This window comes from Eulemur rufifrons, chromosome 24, assembly GCF_041146395.1.
Source record: "Eulemur rufifrons isolate Redbay chromosome 24, OSU_ERuf_1, whole genome shotgun sequence".
NCBI lineage: Eukaryota > Metazoa > Chordata > Mammalia > Primates > Lemuridae > Eulemur > Eulemur rufifrons.
The window spans coordinates 22063606-22082004 of NC_091006.1; the positions used below are offsets into that span (position 1 = coordinate 22063606).

An 18399-nucleotide genomic window follows, 5' to 3' on the forward strand; every position below is an offset into this window, starting at 1 on the left:
TTATGATAATTTTTCCCAAATGTGTGAAAAGCATTAAAACATCATTTGAACATTTTTTTCTGTGTTAAGTTATGTTGATAGCAAAAGTTCTTTCTGAAATGTTCATGTTTCTTCTAGATGGCATAAGACTGCTAAAATAGTTCTATAATTTCACATTTGAACTGTCTCCACTAAATACTTATCATTTGCAGTTTGCCAGAATGGTAGTAGCTCCTAGGTTCTTGCTTTGTTTAGTGTGACAATAACAGAATAAAGACTCTAGACATAAATCTTAGTGGCTTTTCCTTAACATAAGTGACCTTTTGTAGCAGTAGCAACAAAATAAAAGTAGCAACAATTTCTAGCTTGATTACATCTGTTATCATCTGGCTGGAATCTATTCAGATACAAACCCAAGCCCTCCAGATCAGAGTTCAGTTTTTGTTTTGTTTTGGTTTTTCTTCCTAAAAAGCTAGATTTATAGGATTGTAAGTTCTGTTTTCTCAAGGAGAGACAGTCTAGAAGTGCTTGTTGATTTCATAACTAATTTTTCATTTCTTTGGTGATTTGTTCTGTCCATTTTCTCTTTGCTAATTATTACTAGTTCTAGTCTGGAAAAAATTGCTACCTTAAAGAATGTATATAATACCATGAGAATTAAAAAACTGATCTTATTTAAAAGTTGTTTTTATGAAGTACTTAATAAAATTGGGGATGACTTTCAGTAACTCAATGGGATGCAAAAATTTGTTTTTCCCTTAAAACAAAACAAAATGAAACCAGGACCAAAAACCCTTATAAACATTTTAGGAAAACTGTTGCTAGACATTGGATGAATCATCTGAGGGTTCGGAAAACTAATAATAAAACATAAACACTCCTTTGTTTTAATGTACCACAATGATGCTCAAAATATATTGTACCTCATATGGCAGAACTGTAGTTTACTTCGTAGCCATTGGGTTGAATGCCCAGAAGACGTCTTTTTCTTTGCCTTCAGACAGCATGAAAAGAATTTTGTTTCTATCCTAATCACAAAAACCTACAGAACATTTTATTACAGAATTTGCTTTGTTAACTAGCTCTGTTAACAACTCAAGTGGAGAGATTCTCTCAAATGTAATTTTAATACAGCTATTTTTCCCACATAAACACATTTCATCCTATTTTGACTCTAGTATAAATTTAGAACACTTGACTGAGTTTCTGACCTGTATGTACCTACCGTCTCACATGAGAATCCTATTTATGAGCTATAACTGCTAATTTGCTAGGTTTCTCTGCCTCTCAGTAAAGCCTATTGAATCCACCTGAAAATTTTGACTCCTGCTTTAAACTTTTGAAAAATGGTAATTAATTCACAGTCTTTGGTACTGTGATGTACCTTCCAAATATTGTGAAACATTGAGAGTTATAGAAAATAACCTCACAGTTTTGAGGTTAACAATTAGATGGTACTTTAAAATACAAGTGTTGATGTAATTAGTAGGTATCAGTTAGCTATTTAAGTTTATCAAATAGGAATGGCCTCCTGTGTGAAAGGCACCCTTCCACATCCCTGATTTTGAACCCCTGCCTCTCCAGGGAAATACCCTGACTGTTAATTTAACAGTCCTCTATACATATCTGTTTTATCCAACATCCTATACATTAGAATTCCTTGAGCTATCAAGAGGAAAATCATCACATAAAGGCAAACTAACCTGATGATAATTCTAAATGCTCTGCTATTAAGATAGTTGTAACTATTAGGCTACACCATTTTAAAGAACATTGGAAAGAATTTTAAATGTTAATTGCTCCCTTGTTTCTGCTAAAACTCCGGCCTCAGAAAAGTTCTGATCTTCCATTACCATTCAGAGTTTCCAAACAAAAAATGTTTTGAAGGCTTGAAGAAATAGAAAAAGACTACAAAAACAAAGGAAAGTAGACGGAAATATATGTTTCTGTTAGTTGAGTATAAACAGCTAAATATATTAATTGTTAAACCAAACTTTGTTCAAGAAAAGAAGGGAGGTTATTTATGGGGCTAATCATAGTGAAGGGTGCAATGGATAATTCAAAGTCAAGAAAAAACAGGAATCTTGGTGATGGGCACACATATAACTTTGACTCAAACTGCACAAAAGAAAATCATGTAACCAAGGTGTTTGTACTCAGTAACATTCTGAAATAAAAAAAAAAAAAGGAAAAGAAAAAAGAGGAAGATCAAGGAAAATGAGGAATAATTTTCTCTCAAGACTTTATCCCATTGTGGAATTATTCTTCTAAAAGCAAATGATTAAATAAAGAATCCCAGACACCCAAATTTATCCATGCAAGGTATTAGTTTTCCTCTGAAGGAAAAGATTGCAGGAACAACACTGCCTCAACCACGAACCCAAACATGAACTAGATGACCTAATAGGGCTTTTCCATCTTGTGTTCATAAATTTTCCTGCTGTTTCTTTAATCTTTTGATGGAACGTCTGAAAACTTCTATGAAAAAGACCCAAGTTGGATAGTTTATTCACTGATAGTGGGGGGGGGGGGACCCCTACTCATTTCACTCAATTAAGTAGAGACAGTAAATATTTGCTCCCTTATTCATTCAACAAACATTCTTCTATTCCTACTAAGTTCCAGGCTGTATTCTATGAGCATGAAAGTTTGGCATCCTCACGCATAACCACCTAGTGCCTTGGTTAAAAAAATATTAGGTGTAATGTTTACACAACATACTTGGTTCTTTGACCCACAGATGAAAAAATTAGCATTATATAAAATCGGAGGGTGCTGCATGAGAGGAAGAATGAGATTGAGGATGACTCTTGCTCTCAATGAGCAACAAGATAATTCTATACATGCTGCTATCAGCTCCATTTTCTCATTCTGCATGGCCTGTAGTCTTGTAGCTGTGTTCTATGAGGATATAGGGGATGGGGGTGGAGAAAATGGCCAATAGGCCCAGCTTTCACTGTTCTGCAGTGGTGGGTTTCTTGTACTTACTCTGATGTTCCTCTATGCTAGTTCTAGGTGTCAGGAATCCCAAGACCTGGAATAAAGTTTATCGTAAGACAGGGAAAAAAAGACACGATTTTAGTAGTTGAAGTACTCTGCAACTTCCAGGCGATGGAAATTGTGTGAGCTATTGATGATGGAAAGTGAATAAAATAGAGGTCAAGGCCCCCAGTGTAGAGGAGGAGGCAGATATAAATCTAGCCATGTGATAAAGTTTTATACTTACACTTTGAACAAATTTGAGGATAGAATTCTCAAATTTATTTCATCATGGGATGAAATTAAAAATCATAATGTAGCTAATGAATCCTACCAGGAGGTTGTTAGATATATTAAAATGTTGGAAAGGTAAACAGCCAATTAAAAAAACCCAAAAAACTAAAAAAAGAGTTTATTAATGAACTCTTTGCTGCAAGAAATGACAAAAATTGTATTCATGTGTTTAATACACAATAAACGTTGGGTATCAAAATATCAAATTATGACAAGATATACAATATTGCTCAGTCAGCCTGAAACAGAAAAAAACCCAACTCTCTGCTTACTTAATTGCCACCAGTACGAGGATGCACGTGGGACCCATCACTATAGAACAGCAAAAGCTGGGCCTATTTACCATTTTCTTAATTGATATCTATATGTCAACTGATTGCATGAAACTTAACCTTAAGGGGACGATTTACAATTAGGGAGACTACATACATGTGATTACTTTTAAAATTATTTGTGAACTTAAAACATATTTTGAAAGAAAACATAGTATAAGCATTGGTTTAGAATTTATGTGGAGCTCCTATTAGCATCTCCTGTAATATGATATTTTTGCCACGTGGATAGGAAGAGGAAGGGTGTTGTAGACTGAGAATTCAATAAGTAAGTATGTAGACACCAGAGTGTCTGGGAAACAACATTGTAGCTGAAGCCAAAGAAACACCGAGGGGAGGAGAGGCATACGATGTTAGCCAGGCTGGTAGGGGTCATTTTGTGAAAGGAATTCAATGACTCTGCCTTTGACTCCTAACATTATCTCTAGTAAAAAAGTCAATCGTATTTTAGCTGTTTACATTTTCCTAGTTTCTTTAGAACTTCCCATATTTCAGTACCAGTGAACTATCTGTAAATATGCCATCAGTTTCAGCTAAAACAATTACATTGAAGCCCTTACTATGTTCTAGACAATTTGCTAGACAGTTTACATGTAAGATTATGCTAATTTTCATGAACATTTTGCAAAAATAGTATTATTAAACCGACTTTAGAGTTTAGAAAACTGAGGCTCAATCTGCATGTGAATCGAACCTAACTGGAAGTTCATTTTACTTTAATAATTGAGCTTTGTAATGGTGTTTCCCCAAGTGTGTTCCGCAGAGGAAAATTACGAGAAAAAAGCACTTTATAGTCACATAAGTATGGGGACCAAACTGTACTACATCTTTCCCTCGAAGACTCACAGTGTACTTGTGTTATTAAAGTCCTCATGAAGTCTAAAGGAAGGATATCTATTTCATTTTGTTTATCTGAATATTTCACAAACTTTAGTTGACTGTCAGAGAATTTTTTTTCTGGTAAAACATTTAACATTCCAAGAAATACTCTGGGAAACTCTGTCTTAGAGTATAATGGGAGAACACTATTGATTAGAACTCATCTTATTTAGAACTGGAGAAATATAAACCATATTGTATGCTCTTAAGTCAGTCTTGTCAGAGTGAGGGTCATGACTCATTGGGTTGTAAAATCAATTAAGTGGGTCCTAACCTGTATAAAAGAAAAAAGAAAATAGGAAGAAAATATCAGGGTTGTTGTGTGCACTACAGGTAAGTACTGAATCATGAAATTTTTACTGGGTCACAATGTATTATTCATTTCTCTCTGTGGTCATGGCCAAAAATGTCTGAAGCCACTGCTTTCCTGTAAGTCACATGAATTGCTTGTTGTGCCAGGAGTTAGGTGATAAAAAAAATGTCTGAATGTTGTAAAATTAACACAAAAGGGACTACTGTAACACTATGGCTAAATACGTTATTTGTTATTACTTAAAATCAGAGAATTTTAGGGCTGAAATATCTCATAGGGGAGAAACCAAAATAGAGTTTTAGTGACTTGTCAAGGTCAGACAGCTGTTAGCTGGGCCTAGAACCCAATCTCCTGATTTGTACTCTAGTATTCTTTTATTTGTCAATGTGAACTGACAAAATTTGTACTACGGAATGCTTAGAGTTACTTCTTTTTAATGAATAAGAAAACTAGGTGCAAAGTTCAGCAAATCACTCCTGGACAGCAAGTCAATGACAGGTTACAAAAATGCTACAGGCTTTAATTGAAGAAAAAAAGTAATTTACAGATTCTTTAGTCCTGGGGTCTAATTTTAATTTCAACTAATAACTAATTAATACCCTGTGTTACTAGGTGGGGCCATTTAGTTATCTGGGTTCTCATTTGCATATATAAACATCCTGGATATACGATTTTGAGATGACTTAACAGATAAAACATCAGTGAACACCAAATCTTGCAATGAGTAATTAAAGCGTTACTTTACTTCTCTAGGAATAAATAATGAATCAAAGTTATAGGAAACCTTCCAAACTCATACTGTTTTTACAGGAACTATGACTTATGGAAGCATCTCATTGCAAAACAGACATCAGCTTCTTCACGTTTTATTTTAGGCAGGCCTCTTCAAGACTCTTTCCAGCTGAAGAAGATTATATCTAAATTTGTGCCCGATCTTTCTTCTCTCCTGGTCTGTTTTTGGAAGGGTGTGTCAGAGATTGGTCAGTAGAGGTTGGAGAAAGTTCCTTTTCCTCCTCTCTGCTCCCTGGAAAGCGCCCGCAGGTGTCTTCTACGGGGAGGGAGGCCTGGGCTAGGATGCCAGCAAACTCTTAGGTTGGTGTCATCTCCTCCAGGAAGCTCCGGGCCACAATAGTGGGCAGAAATCATTTGATAACTTAATCTTGGTGTGGGGAAGAGGCGCTGAGGCCTGTGTGCCCTAGTGATAAACGGAAGCATCTGGGTGAGTCAAAGAAGGGACAGGGTATCTTTGAAAACTAATAGAAACGAGGAAAGCATAAACAAGGGCTTAAAGAGGAAGACGCCCCCTCCCTCCCAAAACGTGGGAGGCGACCGGTGTCTGGAGGGGAGATCATCGCGTCATTAAGACCTGGAAGTTCCAGGGATTCTCTCCGGGGAGACTTTTCCCTGGCTGGAGCACAGTGGAGGTTGCAGGAGACGAATTTCCTACAGCCCAGGACCAGCCCTTGGACCCTCCCCCTTCCTATAATTAACTCTATGCGCGTCCTGCCAGTCCGGACTGGTGGCGCCCCGGGACCCTCCCCTCCTCTCCCCGCTTCTGGGGGAAGCAGAGGCTCCCGGGGTGGGGTGGGGGGGGGTCAAGCCTGGGCCACACATGCTCCCGCGTGGTCTCAAACCCCGACTCTGCGCGGGGGGCGCTGGCCAGGCCGCGGGTGACGTGGGCGCCGGGGCGGGAGGGGCCGTCCGTCCGGGGGGCTCCGGCCGCTTTATTAGCGCCGCGCGGGTCGCCGGCCGCGAGCAGTCGATCGTCCGCGATCAACAGGAGCCGACGGGCGGCCCACTCCTCCCACCTCCCCCGCCTGCCTCCTCCTCCTCCTCCTCCTCCTCCTCCTCCTCCTCCCCTCGCTCCTCCCGCCCCCACCTCTGCGTGTGCGGCGGAGTCGCCGTCTCCTGCCTCTTTCTCCCGCTCCCGCTCGCTCCTCTCTGTCGCTAACACTCCCCCTGCTGTGCTCCAGGGAACCCCAGCGTTCTCCGCGCTCACCGTAGGGACCCATGGTGCTCGAAAAGCCTCGAAAAAGCCGCCCTGGGCAGAGATAGTTGGAAGCCCCTCGTCCCTTCCCCCCTCCCGGCGCAGCCCGTGCCCGGCTCGCACCTTCTCGCCCCTGCACACGCCGTAGGAGGACGGGGTGAGAAGGTGAAGTGGAAAGAACTGCAGAGCAGAGGGGGCCAGGCTCAGAGCTCAAATTTCATTTTCATTGAAGCAAAGCACAGAAGGTTTTTTTTTTAATTCTGCATTTTTTTTTCCTTTTTTTTTTTTTTTTTTTTAAAGAAACTTATTTTGGGGGGGGGGTCGTTGCTCTGGGCATTTGCTTTGCCCAGTAGTTGGAAAGTGAACTCGACTCGTGATGGTTCTCCTGTCACTTTGGTTGATAGCAGCCGCTCTGGTAGAGGTTAGGACTTCAGCTGATGGACAAGTAAGTGGAAAATAATAACAATAAAAAACTCAAACCCAACCTTTTCCCGAAAAAGTTCCTCCCCTCTCTCCCCTCTTCTCTTCCCTCCTCCTCCTCCTCCTCCCACCCTCCCCTGTTAACCTTTGCGTTCAGGAGCGGTGTTTTGCGAGCTGGGCTCGGCGTGCGTGGCTTTTTGGGGTGGGGGGTTGAATTGCACGGGGGGTTACGACTCCCGCTCCGGGAGCTCCGGCTGTCACACCTAGGGCTTCTCCACTCTGCGGCACTCGGAGCAATCGCTAGTGACAAACTGCAGCCTGTTCGCATCCTCGCCGGGCCGTCTGGGTTGTCCCCTTTCTGGAGGGCGGTCTGGGAGCTTGAATGAAGTTTTGGACGCCGGGATCCCAGTGCTCTGGTTGCAGCAGCGGGAGTCGGGCTCGCGGGGCTTTCTCTCCGGACTGACTCACGGGTTTTCGGGCCGCCGGAGGCTGGGGTTTCAGGAAGTCCTCGGGCCGGACAGGGAGCGATCCAGTAGACACGTGTCCTGGGAGGACCGCGGCCGGGCTCGGGTTTGACAGTTGGGGAGGGGGCTGGAGACGTTTCCTGCCCTGCGTTTTCCTGGGCAGAGGCTGGAGGCGCCGGCCGCCTTCTCCCCTCCCCCTCTGCACAACGCCGCCTCTTTTTAAAGCGAAGTTGAGTGCAGCTCTGTTTCTTTTCGGCCCTGCCCCCACCCTTTGGAGACTCAAGGTGAAGCCCGATGCTCTCAGAGCCGAGTCCTTGAGAAGGCTCAGCCGGGCCAGCCGAGCCGTCTGCAGTAAATCATCTCAGCACAGGGCCGGTGGGGCTGGGGGTACAGAATTTCTCTGTGAGTTTTTGTAGCTTCTCTGGTCTGCCTGGTCTGACCATAGGAAAAAACGTAGAGAACTGTCTGGTAGATTCTTGACTTCAAATCTGATGCATTAGGCGCCCTCCCCCCTACGCCCCCCCTTCCCCCCTTTTAGGCTTGTTTTCGCCTGTTTAAATTCAGAGACTTTCTTTTCTAATCCAGACCCAGTATGGGAGTTTTCAGAAGAGACTATTGGGTGTCAGTATTTATTTTTGTTGGCTTCATAAAAGTTAAAATTAAGACGGGCAAACAGCTCCCTTCCCCAAATTGTTATTGAATTGGCTCAGGCTCCTGTCACAAGAACCTTCTACAGACCAAGGTACACCTTTAGGCACCAATCCCAGTCTCCAGCGTCTCCTGATTAGCTAGCTCCTGAAAAGCATTAATGGTAGAAATAAAACGCATGAGGTGATAAGATGAAACCCAGTAACTGTTTCTTTTTCTTACTTTCCCCCCTCCTTTCCAGGCTGGTAATGAAGAAATGGTGCAAATAGGTAAGCCTTGTTCTCAGATGTCACTCTTATCTTAGTTGAAAGTAGGGAGTGAAGTAAGCTAAGCAAAATATTGTTTCTGCAATTTTTCCCATTGGTGGTTAAAAAAAAATAATTTGTAGTGCAGCAACATTTGTGTTCTTCCCTTTCTCTTTCTGGAGGAGGGTCCCACTTTCCTCAGGCTAAATTGTAGTGATGTGAAAATTCTCCTGCAGTTGGACTTTTCAAGTATCAATTTATTACTGTCTTTGTACAAGCCACTGGTATGTACTTGGAGGGTGATGGAGAGGCTGGAAGAAGGTGTGATGAATAAAATCAAATCATCAATTTCTGTAGCAGTAGGAGGAGCACATCTGAGTAAAACAGAAGGCATGTTGTAAGAATGCTACAAAGAAGGGAGAAATGACTACAGAGGATGAAAATTTTGCTAGTAAGATTTTTCCTGCTTTGGGTGAATCCTCTGATGACTTCTTTTATTCCATCTGCTTGAAAATAATTATCTATCATGTGCAAGATATTCTTAGGCCTTTTGTAGATAACAGTTAAAACTTCAGTTCTATCTGATGCTGTGGTGATTATTATTCCCATTTTATGGGTGAGGAGACTGAGGTTCAGAGAGTGTGACTTGCAACGGGTCACTCTAACATCCATGGTCTTTCTTGAAGCTGTTTAGAATGATATATTTGTTCTGAATGCAGAGCCTGAAAGTCATCTGGCAAGAAGCCAGGCTGCATTCAAAGACTTTTTTAAATACACATTTTACTTGGATTGCTTTTAAAGATAAATTTTCTTTTTGGCAGAGTATTAGTCTCTGTAAATTCTGTATTTGTCAAGTGATACTGTAAAGTCATCTTTTAGGAGAAGAGTTTTTACTGCTGCTACTGCAAACAGAGTTACAAGTCACTGACCATCTAAATGCCAGCCGCAGTGTTAATCGCTTTATGTGCGTTGTGTCCCCTTATTCCCACAGCCACACTTTGAGGTAGGGATACTATTGTGCCTATTTTAGAGATGAGGAAAATGAAGCTTGAGAGGTTGCACCGCTACCTGTTTTAGTAGTACATAGGGGAGATCCACGCTTGTTAACTAATGGGGTACACCCAAGATCCAGGCCCGGAGGTGTGTATATGTAGTGTGCTATATGTGCATACGTCAAAATGCTCCTTCCTGCTCAGTGCTGAGCATTCTTGGATATACTCCCCAAACTTAGACCTCAAAATAGTAAGCGCAGAACAGGGGTGAGGCGAGTAATTGAGAACTGCACTAAAAATACAGTGTCTATGAAGAGACATTAATCATTTATAGTGGATGGCATTCAGCCATCCATCTATATCTTTTTAAAGAAGGAATTTTTTAATCAACCCCTAAACAAGTAGGGAAAAGAAAGCCGTCTTATTTTTAATTACTTAAACATTTGACTACTTCAACATCCCAAGTTCTCAATATGTAAATTAAAAAGATGTTTAAGAGTACCCATTCCACCAAAGTAATATTCGCAAAATAAAATATATCGCTTTGATTAAATTTTCAGATAGAATCAGGATGCTCTCACGTAAGAGACCCTGGATTGAACTTTGGTCCAGTCTTGTTTTCAAAGGGACGAAAACAGTGCAGGTGTGCTGGAATTTGGCGGGAGCCAGACAAGTCAGCAGTGTGGAAGAGAGGAGGGCACGGAACTCTTAGGTTGTATTGCTGGCAATTTACTTGCCCTCATATTCCTCTCTTTTATGGGATTTCTCTCTCTTATCATTATCATTTTTGTTACCATTTTCACCTTGAATGAAGAGAAGAAAAAAGGTCAAAAAATAGATTCTGGCTCACAGCCTTGTGATAGAAAAACCGTAACTACCATTTGGCTTTGCATTATGGTAATTTGCATAGCTCTTAAGAGGGATTTTAAAATATTAATTTAAGAAAATCTCATGTACAATAATGAGTGTCACTCCCCTGTCCCCATGTGTAAAGACATTGCTAACCTGGAAGTTTGGTAAAATGCACTCCTGTACGTATCTTTTTTTTTTTTCCTAATAACTGACTTAAAAGTAGTTGATATAACTGCCTGGAGGCGCTATTTGATCAATGACACATTAGGAAAGACTAATAAGGTTTGTAGATTTTATTGATGTTTGATTGATTGCTCTGCAAATTAGCTAGAGAAATTCCATGACTCGGAATAATTTCCAAATAATTTAATGTCTCAGGAAGAAGTAAATATAAATTCATTGTTAAAAAGCTAAATTTAAAAACTATTTTCTGTTGAAATATAATATACATGTAGGATAGTGCATACAGGTGTACAGCTTACTGATTCTTCACAAAGCAAATACTCCTGGTAACTATTAATAGCATCTGGATCAGTAAGTCGAACGTCACTAGCACCCCTGTACCTTTCTCATATCACCTGCCTAGCACTGTCCCCTAAAGAAATGTGAAATGTAACCACTCTGCTGACGACTTTTTCTTTTTTTTTTTTTTGAGACAGTCTCACTCTGTCTCCCGGGCTAGAGTGCCCTGGCGTTAGCTTAGCTTACAACAACCTCAAACTCCTGGGCTCAAGCCATCCTCCTATCTCAGCCTCCTGAGTAGCTGGGACTATGGGCATGTACCACCATGCCCGGCTAATTTTTTCTATTTTTAGTAGAGACGGAGGCCTTGCTCTTGCTCAGGCTGGTCTCAAATTCCTAAGCTCAAGCAGTCCTCCTGCCTCAGCCTCCCAGAGCGCTAGGATTACAGGTGTGAGCCACGGCACCCAGCCTCTCCTGACTTCTAACAGGGTAGATTAATTTTGCCATTCAGGGGTGGGGAACCTGCAGATCCCCAAGTGTGGCCCCTCGACCAGATCCAAAGTTCACAGAACAAATCCCTTTATTAAAAAAGATTTGTTCTGTAAAATTTGGACTCAGTCAAAAGGCTGCACTGAAGGATCTAGAAAGCCACATGTGGCCTGAGGCCACAGGTTCCCCACTCTTTCCAGAAGCCTTTTATGTAGGTACAGAGAAGGCAGTAAGAGATGGGGGCAGGTTAAGAATATATGTAGATGTATCACCTCTATCGTGTCTAATGTGGGATATTGCTTCTTCGCTTCTCTCTTCAGCCAGAGGAAAAATACCTTCCTGGTTGTGTGGGAAAGTATGATGTACTCTAGAGAGAATGGGCCAATAGATTTTGAACCATAACCTAGTTCTGTCCCTTTTTGTCAACTAAAGAAGACTACCTTCCTACCCACCTACCCCCATACATGCATACATATCTGTGTGTGTTTGTGTTTGTGTATGTATGCGCAAGTATGTTTCATGAGATAATTGACATTTCTGTGGCATATCAGGGAGTTCTTTCATTTCTGACTCAGATCCTGGCCTTGGTAGGATGCCTGCGGCAACTGTGGGCAACTGGCTGGCTGGCCTAATTGGGCAAGGAGGCTTGCTCTGTGACACACGTGGCTTAGGAAATCACCGTAGTCCTGTAGAAATTGGAAAATCTTAAAAAGAAGTCTCTGAGTCCCTTTGTTTCATAAGCTACCACCTTGAGATTGCTTGGGTGTCATTTGAAGAATCACTATGAGGCTTTAGTGTTAAGATATCTTCCCTTCCCCACCCCTCTCTTGGAACTGGGGCATTTTTTTATCTTTCTCTGCCCTATTTCTGTCCCACAGTGGCAAGTTCCATTATATTTCATTCTTAAAAAAAAATAAAATTGCTAATATTGTCCTCTCAGATATCTAGTTTACTGAGAGATAATTTTTCATCATTTTCAGGTATTTGTTTGGTTTTTAGGGTTTAGTTGTTTGTTGGTAAGCATTGTCACTAGTGTAACCCTCATGAGAGCAAAGACATTGTCTTAATGACAGCTGTATCCCCAGTACATAAAACAGTGCTTGGTACCTGTGGCTCCTCACATATTTGTTATTTAATCAATAGGTCTAGCAAGCAGGGTATTATCGTTTTGGGATTTACCTGTGTACTGAATTTCTTTAAATGCTCTTGTTTTCTGCCTCTCTCCAGGTTTAATTGATCCTCAAGAAAATGATGGTGACAATGGCTATACAATTAATTATTGAAGTCCTCTCGTGACTCCTGTTTTCACCTCACAGAGCACGGGGACTTAGGCCTTTTGGTTTTTGTATGCTTTTCTGTTTGTGCTCAATAAGTATTTGACAAATTTAATTTTATGTGCAATTTTGGAATGCCAACTAATATTTTACTACAGTCTACTTAGGATCGTTTCCCTTGTTGCTGGCATCAGTGGAAATAAGATAAGCTACGATTAAAATCTATCAATCCAATTTGCCAGCAATAATACTAAATAGTGGGGTCGAGAAGGCGGTTTAAAGGGATCTTTTGTAAAATTTTGAATTTTAGCTACCCAGTCCATTATTCTTCCTTGTAACTAAAGAACATGGAATTGGCTTTACTGATTTAGCTTCCACCCCTCAGTTGAGCATGATTATGGTTAGCGTTAACTGCTCTAAGCTTCCTAGATGAGATTTTGTTAAGTGCAGCATGTTATCTATCACCAGGGATTTATTGTTGGTTTTTAGCTGAAATATTTCTTCCCCAGACTTTTATTGCTTCCACTTTTCATTGGACCAAATAATTGTAATATTGGTCAGAAATGTTCAGAAACCCTCAAGGTCACCTCTGCTTCCAGAATGATAATCCTTGAGCATTCTTTGCTTCTGAGTAGCCAACCCAGATTACCTTGGAAATCCATTAGGGACAATTCCAAATTGCCTGGTAAAGTCATGAGTGGTCTCGATGCGAAGATCTTGATTATACTACTTGGACTGGATATATTGACAGTGATGACTTAGATGGAACTCTAATGCTTCCTCACGGAGGACTGCTATTACCAGAATTTTGGGAACCCTCTCTTTAGTGTTCCTGTAATAGAGATCAGCTTTTATTCCTAAACCATACTGGTTCTGTTACTGTAAGTTGTTGGGTTTTTCTTTTTAATTATTCAGTTTTTTTCCTGATTATATATGCTTTACATGTGTCTACTGTAACTGTATTCTTTAGTTTTTCTGCATTCTCCAGATTTTTGATGGTCACTGTGAATCCTAAACTGCTGTTATAATTTAGCATATTTTTATTCAGTCTTTTTTCAATACACAGACTGTTTTTTTTTTTGTGTTTAGTATTTTAGTATAATTTTTCTATATCATTACAAACTCCTTGTGAACATCATTTTTATCCCATCATGCTAATAAACCCTAATTTTTGTCATCATTTTCCTAATGGTGTCCATTTTTCCCACAATAGTGAATATTGTATATAGATCATTGCCTGCATTTCAAATGACTACTTTATGAGAGAGCCCTAGAAGTTGGTTACTGAGTAAAAACAAATTAACAGATTCACGATGGCTTTTGAAAAGGTTTGTACAACCCGAACTCCTACTGGCAACATATTGATTTTTAAACTTTTAATGTAAAAGTAGTTTTGGCTTAGTTCTTCTTGACATTTGAATATAACTTTTTCATATTTGGTTATCCAGTCCCTGAAAGATGCAATGAATTTATCATGTATGAATAATTACATTATACAAATGTTTTTGTAATTTTGTTAGTCCTATGAGAAGATTCATCCTCTTCATAGAACAGACTTTGAGAGTTGTATAGTCTTTAAAATGGATGGTAAACCATGGGAAGTCGCCTAGTGTAAGCAGCTCTGTTCCCACATGTGATCCATCCATCTTAATTCTCCAAATAAGTTTGCATGAGTTTGCTGACTAACTGTAAATCCCTGGGAGAGATTTTGTGGTAAAATGTCAGTTGCATGTTTGTAAAAATGATTGCCACAAATTCAGTCTGAGGAATCTTTATGGAATTTAGGACAAATGGTGAGAAACATGAAGCCGTATATTTTGTTCTTAAAGTGACTAATACAACAAAAATAGTTCTTAGGAAGCTTAGAAAAAGTGAAATAAGATCAAATGTATGATTTTTCAAATACTGTGGCCTTAGATATTAAATCACATTTTCTACAATTTTCCTTCATATTTAGTAAGTATATTTTTATATTAAATATGCCAGCAAATAAAAATAAAAAGATGATTGAAGTCATTATTCGTATGAGTTTGAGTTCTCTTTTCTTTACATGTAAAGTCCACTCCTTAATCTAAAATCTTCACCTGTGTAACCAGTGGCGGACCTAATATTCATCATCTTTCGTCCATCAAGTGGTCAGTGACTAGACCTCTTTCTAGCTGATGACCTTAACCTCTCAGAGTGTTGCTTTCTGACTTGTAACATAGGCATAATACTATTGTTTACTTCATAAAATTGTGGTGCTTGTATGAGTATTCATTGAATGCTATCATATGGTAAGCAAGCTAGACTGGTAGCTATTATTATTAGTATGTCTTAGACTTGTCCTTTTGTTTTGTTAAAACACACACTTTTACTCTAAGAGCGGTACTGCATTCCAATCCCTACATTTTAGAGAGGTCTGCCTACCACCATGAGTTTTCAGAAACCTTAATTTACTGTGCCATGAACTTGTGAACTGTCCCACCTCTTAGCTCACCATGTGACAGCTCTTTGAGAGCTGTTTTCATGTATTATCTTCATGTTGATATCTCAGTGTAGCGTTGCTTAATTCATGGGAGTAGAGCAGTAGGGGGAATTGAATAAGGAATGGTGCAAAACAGTCTTTCCATAGAGATTCCACACCAACTGTATTTTGTGTACACCAGACAGCACTCTTTTACTTCTTGTTGTATCATTGATTGTAATTCTCTTTTTTTCCATTTCTCTATGAGAAAGTTCCTGTACTAGTCACAACTCCTTTGGATACAAGTGACAGGAACCCTGTTAAGGAAAACAAAATTGGTAAGGTAATCAAAGTCAGATATAGCTGGCTCTAGAGTTCAAATAATGTCAGGACTCAATCGCTTTTCTCTCTCTCTCTCTCTCTCTCTTTTTCTTTCTTTCCCTTCTTCCCCATTTTCCTGTCTCTTTCTTATTTTTCCTCTCTGTTGGCTTTATTTCTCTATCAGGGTAAGATTGGTAGCCCCCCAAGTTGTGGCAGAGACTGTCACCAGCATCTCCAGGCTATCTTTCTACCTTTCACCCCTCTAGACAGATACTTCTTTTTTGGTAGCTCCGGTAAATTCCTGGTAGAGATTTTATTGGCTACTTGGCTTAAGTCATAAACTTACCCTTGAACCATTCACTATGGTCAGGGGATGCAGTGATTTGGCCTGGACCGAAACATTTCACACCTGATTTGTGGGACTCGGAGTGGAGTGTGGGATGGTTAACCTGGGGGAAAATTGGGATGCAGTTAAAGAAAAAGGAGGATGGATTCTGGGAAGTCATATATGTATAATAAAGCCACAACAGCAAGGGCTTTCCAGCACGCTGGGTGGGATATGGTGGCTGTCGTAGGTAGAATAATGGCCCCTCCAACGATGTCCGTGCCTGAGTCCCAGGGACCTTTGAATATGTTATGTGACATGGCAAAGGGGGATTAAGTCTGCAGATGGAATTAAGGTTGCCAATCAAATGTCCTCAAAATAGATTATCCAGGATTGTCTAGGTGGGAGTCTTTGTAAGTGGAAGAGGGAGGCGAAAGAGGGAGACCAGAGAGATGGCAGCTGGGGAAGGACTCAGTCTGCCATTGCTGGCTCTGGAGATAGAGGAAGGGGACCATAAATAAGCCAGGCAATGCCGGCGGCCAGTAGCAACTGGAAAAGGCAAGGAAACACTCTCTCTCCTGGAACTTTTGGAAAGGACGCAGCCCTGCTGATCGCTGGATTTTAGCCCAGTGCAATCTATTTCAGACTTTGACCTCCAGAACTATGGGATAATTAATTTGTGGTGTTGTAAGTCACCAAGTTTTTGGTAATTTGTTGCAGAAGCAATAGGAAACTAATTTCCAGTAGACTGTCCTAGTTCCTCATACTTTTGTCAAACCATGAGCCAAGCTATTTTAGATTTGGAAAATGTAATTACCACAAGTGAGGTTTCAGTGAAAACCTTTAACAATGCTATCCATATTTCTTATTTACCTTATTTTCTCCAGTCTTTGCCCCTGGGGACAAATGCCGGTTTTCATGGCTTTAAACTCTAGACTCAATATTAATCTTTAGAAGTGCTATCCACTAAAAAATTCTAAGAGATATGAGAAATACTAATTTGTAGAAAGGCTAATATAGCTCTTCAGGCTTTAAAATTTCTAATGATGTTAAATATGATCAGAAGTGCTTCCTTAAAAACTAAGATAGGAATGTTAAAATGTTGGCATCTGGGCCTCACTTAAAAAAAAATCTCGCGTACTTGCTATCCTGTTATTGATTATTTGGTCGTTTTAAGATGTAGCAAAGAAAATAGTTGGATATTTTTCTTCAAAGTATACTTTTTCTTTACTTGAAATATCTTCTCTTACCTGACTTCATGTTTTAGGACATTAAAGAATGTGCTGTTTTTTCCTAAATGATTCTCTTGAACATAAAGATTGTGCAATTGCATCAAATATTTATTAAAAAGCCAGATTTAAAAATGAGAAGAATTTAAGTTCACAACTGTTCGTTCTTTCTTGATAAGGAATTAAAAAACGACTACCTTTACTTCTTGCAAATAGCTTCATTAAAAAATCTTTGACTATGAAAATAGATTTGCAACTAAAGTAAGAAACGCACCAAAGAGAGTATCTGCATTGTGGTGGTACGAGCCTAGCAGAGGAGATGAAGTGAGGAAAAAAGAATGTGGCTGAGTTCAGAATTTCAGCATGTGTCACAATTAATTTTTAATTGCTTTTGCGAGAAGATGTGTCGCCTTCCCCATGAGTGTTTACAGGCTTGCTGAGCCCTGTGGCATTTGGCGTCCGCTTTAACGTCCATCCTTCGCGCGGCTTGCATCTTTCCTGGAGCAGCTGGCTCCTATCATTTCTGATGAAAGTCACTCTCTTACCCTCGGCTCAGGATTTGGAAATGTTGTTGTTGGAGCTGCTTCTTGAGTTGATCTTGAAAATGCTTATTTGATTTCATTCTTGAGGCCAGATTATTGCATCCTGAGAATTTATTCCTGATAAAGGAAATTGCCTGTGTGAACTGCCTCTTTATACTAGATAATCAGCCAATGCTTGGGAGACAGTCCGAGTCCTCTAGGCTGGGTAATGGGGTATGGATTGTTAGAGTCAACCCGGATTTGGGGCCTCTGATGATGTGGAATTTAAGGTCCTTCTGAGCACATCAGAGACATCAGCCTGGGTTGGAAGTGTAGGAAAGTGAGGCCTGAGGAGTCATCCAAAACTGACTTTCTTCTTCTATAGCTCTAGTTAGAGATGATGACAATGATAGCATCAGCTCACTTTTCATTTATTGAAATGTTATTAGATGGGCCAGGTCCCTTATATATCTTACTTCATTTGATCTCAATTAATATCTATATTTTTACAGATCACATCTGTGAGCCTTAATTTTTATAATTTGCCTGCACGATACCAAACAGCTCATCAGCCAGGAACCAAAGTCCAAATGCAGTGCTCAACCAGCTCAACCGTCATACCCTACTCCCTTCCTGGCTCGGGCGTTATAAGCCACGTTGCATCTATCGCAAGTGTTCCAATATTCTATGTGCCCGGCATAGCTTTGGTATTAATTAGGTCACCTGAAAATTTCTGGGACATATGGGAGATTTATACTGCAGTCACTCAAGGTCCTTGCAGTGTTGACTGTACTACTGAAGACTTCTGTTCCCTTACTGTTCTATAGTGTGATTTTGGTAATGTGTCGGGGACATTAGGTACCCTCTAGGAGACATTTGTGTATCATTCTACAGCATACCTAGGAGGGGACCAAGCTGTCTGTCCTCAGTTGTACGTATGTGGCTGAC

The 18399-nt window shown here is 40.2% G+C and overlaps 1 protein-coding gene across 1 annotated transcript in view; it reads left to right on the plus strand.

The window, feature by feature from the left end:
• The first annotated feature begins 6688 nt into the window (after nt 1-6688).
• The window catches only part of ADAMTS3 (ADAM metallopeptidase with thrombospondin type 1 motif 3), a 206442-nt gene continuing 194731 nt past the window's right edge, over nt 6689-18399 (plus strand). Inside the window, exons 1-2 of the mRNA XM_069457845.1 lie at nt 6689-7208; nt 8537-8564. Of these exons, the coding sequence (XP_069313946.1) occupies nt 7140-7208; nt 8537-8564 (97 nt within the window). The 5' untranslated portion in view covers nt 6689-7139. The remainder of the gene's footprint in view (nt 7209-8536; nt 8565-18399) is intronic.